The sequence below is a fragment of the Neomonachus schauinslandi genome, chromosome 5 (assembly GCF_002201575.2).
Source record: "Neomonachus schauinslandi chromosome 5, ASM220157v2, whole genome shotgun sequence".
Lineage (NCBI taxonomy): Eukaryota > Metazoa > Chordata > Mammalia > Carnivora > Phocidae > Neomonachus > Neomonachus schauinslandi.
This window is the reverse complement of record NC_058407.1, coordinates 57946728-57956316: the sequence shown is the minus strand read 5'-3', so window position 1 is coordinate 57956316 and position 9589 is coordinate 57946728. Positions and strand designations below refer to the sequence as shown.

Sequence of the window (9589 nt, the reverse complement as noted above, 5' to 3'; positions counted from 1 at the left end):
GGGGAGGAGATGAGACACACCCTGAATGGAGGGGCAGATACAGGTCTGAGACTGGATGGATGTTGTCCAGCTTTCCTCCATTCTTGCTTGGCCTTTCTGGTTAGCAGCCCCTAAGGCATAAGCCCAGGGACCAATCTAAGTGATAAGGACACTGATCATACTATCTATGTTCGTTTAATGCTTTACAAAGTACTTTTGTAAAATCTACCTCATTTTATCCTCACAATGACCCTGCTAAATAGGTAATGGCTCAGTTGGTTAGAACAGTTTCAGGTCAGGGACATGGGTCCGTTCAATCCTCCACAGGCTTTCTTATGTTCCACAGTCAAGTCTTAATCTTTACCAGCCATCTGGGAAATGTGTACTGTGGGTCACAGGCTGGAATAGAGAGAATGTGAAACTCATTCCACCCTTGGCTCCTATGACATCATTCACTACTGGTTTCTCTCCTGACTCTTAAGCTCATACCTTCTCCTTATACGCTTCCCTTCAGACCACTCTTAAAATATGGCTATTCCCAGTCCACTATTTTCTCACTAGTCTTCCTAGGTAATCTCATCCATTCTCAAGGTTTTCACCATCCATGTTTTTTAAACTGATGGATCCTAACTCCCTTCCCTAGCCCAGACCACTGCCTCAAGCTTTAGACTTATACATCCAAATACCTACTAAACATCTTTTTAGATATTCCATGAGAACCCCAAACTCATTACCTTCCAAATTAAATTCATCATTTTTACCTCATCTCAGTTCTTAACTATATTCCCTATGGTACCACGACCTATGAAATGGACTAAGTCACTGATAGTCAACTTAAGTCCTGTTTACTTCCTAAATATGTCCCAAATCTGGGGTGCCTGGGTGGCTCAGTTGTTAAGCATCTGCCTTCGGCTCAGGTCATGATCCCAGGGTCCTGGGATCGAGCCCTGCATCAGACTCCCTGCTCTGTGGGAAGCCTGCTTCTCCCTCTCCCACTCCCCCTGCTTGTGTTCCCTCTCTCTCTGTGTCTCTCTGTCAAATAAATAAATAAAATCTTAAAAAAATAATAATAATAAGGGGCGCCTGGGTAGCTCAGTCGTTAGGTGCTTGCCTTCAGCTCAGGTCGTGATCCCAGGGTCCTGGGATTGAGCCCCGCATCGGGCTCCCTGCTCGGCCGGAAGCCTGCTTCTCCCTCTCCCACTCCCCCTGCTTGTGTTCCCTCTCTCGCTGTGTCTCTGTCAAATAAATAAAATCTTAAGGGACGCCTGGGTGGCTCAGTTGGTTAAGCGACTGCCTTCGGCTCAGGTCATGATCCTGGAGTCCCGGGATCGAGTCCCGCATCGGCCTCCCTGCTTGGCAGGGAGTCTGCTTCTCCCTCTGACCCTCCCCCCTCTCATGCTCTATCTCATTCTCTCTCTCAAATAAATAAATAAAAAGAAAAAAAAAATAAAAATAAAAAAAAATAAAAATAAAATCTTAAAAAAAAATAAAACATTGAAATCTTTAAAAATATATATATAAATATGTATTTCCCAAATCTGCGCTCATGTATACATCTCTACAATGCTTCGGTCAGGCCTTCATATTCTGTGTGAACTGCTACAATAACCTACAAACTGATCGCATGGAGTCCTGCCCTGTCCCCCTTAAATCAAACTCTCTCCTTCTACCTCAGCACTCTATCTAAGATACAAACCTAACCTTATCATTCTGGATAAAAATCTTCAGTGGTGTGAAGGATCAAGTCCAAGCTCTTTTAACACAGCATATGAGGTTTTCTAGAATGTTATCCCCCCCACCCCACCCCCTGGATATCTACATGGCTTCCTCTCTCCCTTCTAGAGGACTTAGAATGGATAGCACGGCCTGTATCCAGGTCTCCACCCAAATGTGGCTTTATCAGAGAGACCTTTCCCTGACCAACTATCTAAAACAGTAACACCTCCCACCCTTCATTACCTCAACCCCCTTACTCCATTTTATTTTCCTTTAAGATACTAAACAACACTTAATATATTATAAATATATTTTTGTTGCCTTCTTAAATGTTCATTCTAAGCCTAGACCACAGAGCAAGGTCTGGCACCTAGTAGGTGCTCAAAAAATACTAGTTGAATGAAGTCATGTCTATCTCCTCAGCTTTATCTCCCAGTGCAGTAAACCCTCATTCCTTAATAGTTCCTGCACTCTGCAATCCACTGTATAGTATCTTGGAAATCTTTCTCCTGTTGCTTTGGCCAAGACAGCATTTTCCCCTCTTCTTCACCTGACTCCTACTCACCTCTCAAAAACTCACTTCAGGTGTCACTTCTTTCTGGAGGCCCTCTGACCCCTCTCCACTCAGTACCTGTTTTTATACTGGCACTTAGTAGTTTACATCTTAGGTTCGTAATTACTAAGTGAAACAGTTTAGTTTCTTCTAAAGTATCATGAAGTTATCTGTGTATGTATCGTTTTCTCCTCATTGTTCTATAAATTCCTTGAGAGCAAGGATTATGTCTTATTCAGCTTTATTCCCTGGGCCTAGCATAGCAGTAAATACTGCATACTGAAATGAACGTATTACCAAAAAAGCTCATTCTTTCTAATGAGAAAACCGCAATTCATGTTCTATGGAAGGTAAATTAGTAAACCAAGGATAGGTGTTATTTCCTACAAAATCTTGGGCTCCCGAGCATATTGGCAATATAGATACACATTTTTAAAAAATTAACATTGGTAACTGCTCTCACAGAGATTAAAATCAGCCAGAAAAGACAAAATGATTCCATGTAAGGTAAGTAGAAACACGTGTTAAACGTTCTATAATTAAAAAAATGGAAAACAAGAGGGGCGTTAGAGACGGGATTTGGACACTACCGACTAACTGATGGGTACAGTTATCAAGATTAATCAAAGTGGCAGATAGTGGAAGGGGCAAATAGTGGCAGAAATAGGACGACTTCTGAAAAAGAATGCCTATGTAACTTCTCCCTGGATCCTATGGCTCCTTTCACTCCCCTCCTCCTGACTTGACTTAGAGACCCAACTAACTCTCATCACCTCAACTCAGTTCTGGCTCCCAGTAAAGCAGCCGCCCTTGGGCTAAAACCAGATAAAAGACCTCCAACATCTCCTCTCATCCCTTACAAAGGGGTACAGTTCTTACCCCGTGGCTTCCCACCCACAGCATCTCCTCGTGCAAGTCAAAGTGGGAGACGGAGACAGGCACACCCACTTCAGCCACCACACTGTGCAATTCAGAGTAGACACCTTCCATTATGTGCACTGACTCCTGGACAGGAAGAGCCTCCAAGGCCACCCCCTCCGGGTCCAGCTCCACATTCTGCAGCAGACTTGGGTTCAGGTGGGCATCCAGGACAGGGTCCAGGGCAGAATGCATGGCTGGGGCATACTCTGCCAGTCCAGGGTCCAGACCCTCGAAGTTCATGATGACGATGGCAGATTAGACCCTTGTCACACCCTCCCTTGCAACAGGTCCTTAACAGGCCTGACCCAACCTTCAGCAAAACAGCACCAGTGGGCCTAGAATGGACATCCTGGCCTGCAAAGGGAAAGAGGTAGCTGAGTCAGTGGCAGGCCCAGGTACTTGTATTTAGTGTGTTCTCGATTATCTGGGCAGGAGGGAGATGAGGCAGGCAGATGTGAGAATGCCAGGTAGGGGATGAAGCAGGCAGGAAGGGGATGGGCAGTGGGGGTAAAGGTGGAAGTCTTGTCCCTTTTTCTCCTCTAGGCCCTCTGTACTCCCCACCACCCCACTATCTAACCTAATGACTTCCTTTCCATCTCCCTTCAGGACTGCTCACTTGCCTGGTTCACCCCAGAACCATCAGTGGAAGGAGCAGCAACTGCGGGACAGGAGTCAGGCAGAGGGGCTAAGGTGCTTGCTTCCCAAAATTAGGGATGAGGGGTAGGGGATTGGGAGGTGAGAACAAGGGAAGTCAGTTTCCCAGAATCCTCTGCAATGTTACCCAGGATTCTCCAGGGAAAAATAAGAATGTCCAGTTACCCACAATTGGGGCGGGGGTGGGGGGACATGATGAAAATGGCTAGTTACCCACAATTCTCTAGGGGAACCAGAGAAATCAATTACCCAGAATTCTTCCCCGGCAGCGGGGAGGGGAGGGATTAGGGCAGGGGTCAGATGTGTTCTTGGGATGCTTATGGGGATTGGGTCATTACCAAGATTTCTCCATGGCGGATATTTTGGAGCGCGTGGAATTAAAACGAGTAGGGGGAGAGAAAACGCCGTCACCTCCGCGGGAAATTCCAGTTTCCCCAATTCTCCCCCGCGCCTGATGCTCAACCAAACCCTACAGCGGAAAGGACGTCGCCCTCCCAGTCGGAGCTTCCAATCAGGAAGGGTGTGGGCCTCACCTAAGCCAATCAGAAGGAGCCAGGTACAGACGGCTCTTCGAGAAGACGCGTGACGTAAGGGCTGGGCGAAAACAAGGTTACGGGCCGCCGGTGGGGACAACCGGCGTCAGACTCTGGCCGTGTTTGGTGTCGTGAAACGTAACCCCTTCTCTTTTAAGCTTTCTTTGAACAAAACTATGAAAACTCGCTTGGAAACCGAACTTTCATACTCCCTATAACTTTAGATCTAGAATAAGGGACGCCCAAGGTAAAGTACTAGGGATCGACTGCTGGGTATTCCCAGCCTGGTCCAGTCCACCCCCTCTGTCCGCTGTGCTCTTGTGAGCTACTCCGCCGCTTCTCACCCTGTTGTCCCCGAAACTCGACGGCATTTCCTATCATTTCCAGGCATGGGAGAGAAAAAAGGAAGCGGGAGCCAGGTTCTTAACACGGCCCAATTAGCCGCGTCTTCTGCGATTCTGCAGGCATCCATCTGAAACTCCCATCTGTGATGATCCCCTCCCCACATGCCCCAGTGATAGTCCCGGGGAGCAAGACCCCTCAGCTATCAAATTCCCCTAGCTCTTGAAGCTGTACATTCTCCCTCAGAGGGGGATGAGCACGGCAAATTGGGACATTTGCTTACCCCAAACAATTACAGATTTAGCATCAACAGTTATTTTTAGGGATTCTTGGGGTCTGATTCTGAGCTTGAACTGCTGTGGAATGGGGCCAGGTTGTGAGATGTCTCCATGGCACTTTAGCTCAGTTTCTAAAGGCCACAGAGAGAGCCTCTCTGATGGAAGGAATTTCTCACCGAGGATAGAGTGTTAAAGCACTTCTCTCTCAATAAAGGCTGCTAAATACACTGTAATAAAAGGACTCCAGCAGTGCCTGGGTGGCTCAGTCAGTAAAGCATCTGCCTTTGGCTCAGGTCATAATCGCCCCACATTGGTCTCCCTGCTCAGTGGGGAGCCTGCTTCTCCCTTTCCCTCTGCCCCTCCCCCACTCATGCTCTCACTCCCTCAAATAAATAAAATCTTTTTTTTTTAAAGATGTTATTTATTTGAGAGAGAGCACAAGCAGGGGGGGAGAGGGAGAGGTAGAGGCAGAGGGGGAAGCAGGCTCCCAGCTGAGCGGGGAACCCCACGTGGGGCTGGATCCCAGGACCCAGGGATCATGACCTGAGCTGAAGGCAGACTCCCAATGGACTGAGCCACCTAGGTCCCCCTAAATAAAAATTTTTTAAAAAAGAAAAGGACTCCATAATTTAGACTTCCAGGATTCACAGGGGTCCTAGAATCAGTCAGAAGTCAAAGATGGAGAGAAAAACACCTTAATTCAGAGGGTCTCTCAAACTGATCTGACTTCACAGGTCCCTAAGATTTAAAATCTTGGGAAAAGATGAGTGCTGAGAGACCTCGACAGTTTGTACACTTTGAGAAATTTCCATATTGAGGTCTCAGATTGAGAAAGACTTCACAGACCTATGAGAATTACAGGGCCTGAGATACTCAGAGATACCTGGGCTAACTGAGCTACTTTATAAAGACACTTTGTGTCTCCTCACAGTGTCCAGTGTAATAGAATGATTGAGAATGCAGGATCTGAAGCCAAATCGTCTGCCCTGGGATTCTGGCCACTCAGCTCTGTGATCTTCGGTAAATTACTTATCTCTGTTTCTTCATCTGTAATACAGGGATAATAATAGTACCTACCTCATTGTGTTGCTGTGAGGATTAAATGGGTTAATACATAAAAAGTGCTTAGACCAAGTACTTGGCATAAAGTGAGAGTTGCCTATATATTAGCCATCATTATTAACTCCCTAGGGGAACTTCAACTGGATTTGGAGTCTGGGCATCCAGCTGGAAAGGCCTGCCTAGGAGTGTCTTGTGAATGTGATTTGCATAACGGTTGAGTCCCTGCTGACGTCAAGGGGTCACTGCAGCTCCAGGTCAGATCTAGTCCTGGAAGTAGTTCCTGCCACAGAACAGTCCCACAATCACCCCACCAACCTTGCTTCCTACCCAACTCTCGAAGCACCAGGAAGTGAAACAAAGCAGCAGAGCCCCGTGCCTCCAACTCACCCTTGTCTCTGTCATCCCATCCCCCGGGAGTCTACTTCCTCCTCCTTCTTTTACCTTTCATCTCCTATCCTTTAGACCTCCCAGAATGGGGCCAGAGGTGGGAAGAACACAGGAGATATTAAACACGAGTGAGGTGAGCTTCCCCTCCTTCCTCCCACCCCCATTTCCTTATTCCATTTGTGTCTACCATATGTAGAGAGAGGCAAACCATTTCCCACTCAAACTGAGATAACCTGTCCTGATGCTGGGAACGTTCTAGCCAAAGGATAGATTTACAACAGAGTCCTAATATTTGAAGCAAAATTTCATTGGGCAGTTTTGAATAGTTCTAAGGGAAGGGAGACTTCTGTCAAGGGTAACTTTCTCAGAGAAGGGTCAACCTCTTGGGGAGGCTTTCAGGACCATCTGTGTGGTCAGCCATGTCCTCATTCTGACGTCCAAATTGTTCTGGGGACCCTCCACTGGGGTTGGGGCAGTCCCATATTTGGACCACCCCCCACTCCCACGCCCAACCTCACATTCTCAGCTGTTTCACTGGATGTTGCATCAGGGAGGGTGATGAAATCAGTGTCAGCGGATTTTACCCATGGATGCAACAGGCTGAAGGACTGGCCAGGGTCACTGACATGGCACACCTTCAGCTCCCCAGAATTCCTGGACTTCCTAGCTGTGGGATGGGGGCTGGGTGCTAGAATATCTAAATTTGACTCCTAGCCCTTGCTTATACTGGTATCCCAAAAGAACCATCACCTGAACCCCACAGACCCTATGAAACTTTCCGCCACTAAGACTGAGGAATCACATGGTTCTTAGCAACAACTCTCTCCCTCCAAGAGCCCTCCTAGCCTCCACAGTGAGGCCTGAAGGGGGAGCAGTAATACCTTATACAGTTTTATATAACTTCCCAGTTCACAAAGTGCCGTCGAGGCCCCTCTCTTCCAGTGAAAATTACTGTTCCCAAGGGAGAGAGAGAAGCCCCCTGCTTCTTAGATAAAGGGCACCAGGTGGGAACCAAACTTCATTCCAAACTGAGCGCCCTATTCTATTGGGAAATAAATGAATGCTTCCGTTTTTGGTTTTTCCTCAGGCAGGACGTAAGGAAATTAGGTGCTGGGGGGAAAGATCTAGCTTGAGAGGCAAAAAGATGAGGGAAAGGTTAAACAGGAAGGAACTTGAGACTAGATTCATTTAAATATTCATTCCTCCTACCCCCACCCCCTCCACAGCCATTGCGATTCATAAAGAGCATTACACATATGCCCCATCCCAGGCCTCCAGCCACAGCAACCACACGTCTCATTTCCCTTGGAGCTGAGGCTGCCTACCTGGGCTCCCCACGGAGGGGGATGATGCAGGGAGGGGAATCCCACCTGCTGTGAGTCACCTGCTAGTATAAAGGGCGGGCCTTACAATGCAGCGACCTTAAAAAGAGACTCAGAGACAAGGGGAGAAAAACAGCAGGAAGCAGCTCAGAAACTCGGTGAACAGAAGGAACCAGACCAGAGACACACAGAACGGAGAGCATCAGGCTCAGAAGGAAGGGAAGTGGGTAGAGATTCCACAAGGACCGGTGCGAGGCGCAGAGCCAGCCAGATTTGCGAAGCAGGCAACAAGATGCTGGGGAGCAGGGCTGTGATGCTTCTGCTTCTGCTGCTGCAGCCGCCCCGGCTGGCTCAGACCCGGGCTGTGCCTGAGGGCCGTCGCCCTGCCTGGGCTCGGGGCCAACAGCTCTCACAGAAGCTCTGCACGCTGGCCTGGAGTGCACATCCTCCGATGGGACATGTGGTAAGTAACAGGCTCTGGCACCAAACAGGAGCCTATCCAAGCTCTCCAAGGCTGCAGTGGAAGACTCTGTGGCTTTGGATGGAAGCTGGAGGGTCGAAGGTCAGCACATCACAGAGTAAGAGAGGACACGGGGGAGTGCGGTTCCTGGGAGAGTCGTGGGCCTGAGGGTCCTAGTGGAGTCTGAAAGCACTTCTCTTATCTCTTCACTCTTCCCACCCCCTCCTCCATTCCAGGACCTCCCAAGAGAAGAGGGAGATGACGAGACCACAAATGAGGTCCCCCGCATCCAGTGTGGGGATGGCTGTGATCCCCAAGGACTCAGAGACAACAGTCAGGTAGTAAGATGAGGCTGGACTACAAGGAAGAGGGGACTGGGACATTGTGGGGTATCATGGTGAACTGGGAAAAGTTCTATCTGTCCTTGTCCGTTCAGCCTGCTGTACCAAATACCACAGACCAGGTGGCTTATAAACATCAAAAATAATTTAGTTCTCACTGCTCTGGAGGCTGGAAGTCGGAGATCAGGGTGCTAGCACGGTCAGATGAGGGCCTTCTTCCAGACTCCAGACTTCTCGTTGTATCTTCATACAGCAGAAGGGCCTTGGGAGTTCCGTGGGTCTCTTTTAGAAGAGTACTAATTGTGTTCAAGAGGGCTCCACCCTCATGACTTCATCCCCTCGTGAAAGCCCTTCCTCCTAATACCATTATATTGGGGGGTTAGAATTCAACATCTGGATTTTGTGGGGACACAAACATTCAGCCCATAGCAGTGTCTAAGAATGGCAAAGAACTGGGTGGGTCTTTGGTGAATGGGGTAGGAGGGAGGGATCTGTTTCCTTTCACTGCTTTCTTTCCCCCCACCCCTGCCAGTTCTGCTTACAAAGGATCCACCAGGGCCTGGTTTTTTATGAGAAGCTGCTGGGCTCAGACATTTTCACAGGGGAGCCTTCGCTACTCCCCGATGGCCCTGCGGGCCAGCTTCACGCCTCCCTCCTGGGCCTTAGGCAACTCCTGCAGGTATGAACCAGGGGCCTGGAGAATGGGGGCTTGCAGGTAGCAGAGACGAGGACCGGAGGGTGAAGGATCTAGAGTTCTCTCTGATCGTGTCCTGTGTCCTTTCAGCCTGAGGGGCCCCACTGGGAGACTGAGCAAACTCCAAGCCCCAGTCCCAGCCAGCCATGGCAGCGTCTCCTTCTCCGCTTCAAGATCCTTCGCAGCCTCCAGGCCTTTGGGGCTGTAGCTGCCCGGGTCTTTGCCCACGGAGCAGCAACCCTGAGCCCCTCAGGCCAACGGCTTACGGATGGCACCCAGATCTCCTTGGCTCACCAGGGCTAAAATGAACCAGCCCAAGCACCTGTGAGCCAACAAGTTAATTGGTC

At 48.8% G+C, this 9589-nt stretch overlaps 2 protein-coding genes across 5 annotated transcripts in view; one reads left to right on the top strand and one right to left on the bottom strand.

Annotated features, from left to right (window-relative positions):
- The window catches only part of PAN2 (poly(A) specific ribonuclease subunit PAN2), a 15983-nt gene extending 10057 nt beyond the window's left edge, over positions 1 to 5926 (bottom strand). For 3 of the 4 annotated variants that reach the window (XM_044915384.1, XM_044915385.1, XM_044915386.1), the window contains exon 1: positions 3128 to 3477. In XM_044915384.1, the coding sequence (XP_044771319.1) occupies positions 3128 to 3409 (282 nt within the window). In that variant the 5' untranslated portion in view covers positions 3410 to 3477. Of the gene's footprint in view, positions 1 to 3127; positions 3524 to 4161; positions 4392 to 5905 lie in introns of those variants that run through there. The other variant, XM_021687189.2, reaches the window with a different exon arrangement.
- Positions 5927 to 8039: 2113 nt separating this feature from the next.
- Positions 8040 to 9545, top strand: IL23A (interleukin 23 subunit alpha). The gene is made up of 4 exons (XM_021687223.1): positions 8040 to 8210; positions 8444 to 8545; positions 9081 to 9227; positions 9333 to 9545. The coding sequence occupies exons 1-4, from the start codon at positions 8040 to 8042 to the stop codon at positions 9543 to 9545; spliced, it is 633 nt and encodes a 210-aa protein (XP_021542898.1).
- The last annotated feature ends 44 nt before the right edge of the window (positions 9546 to 9589 follow it).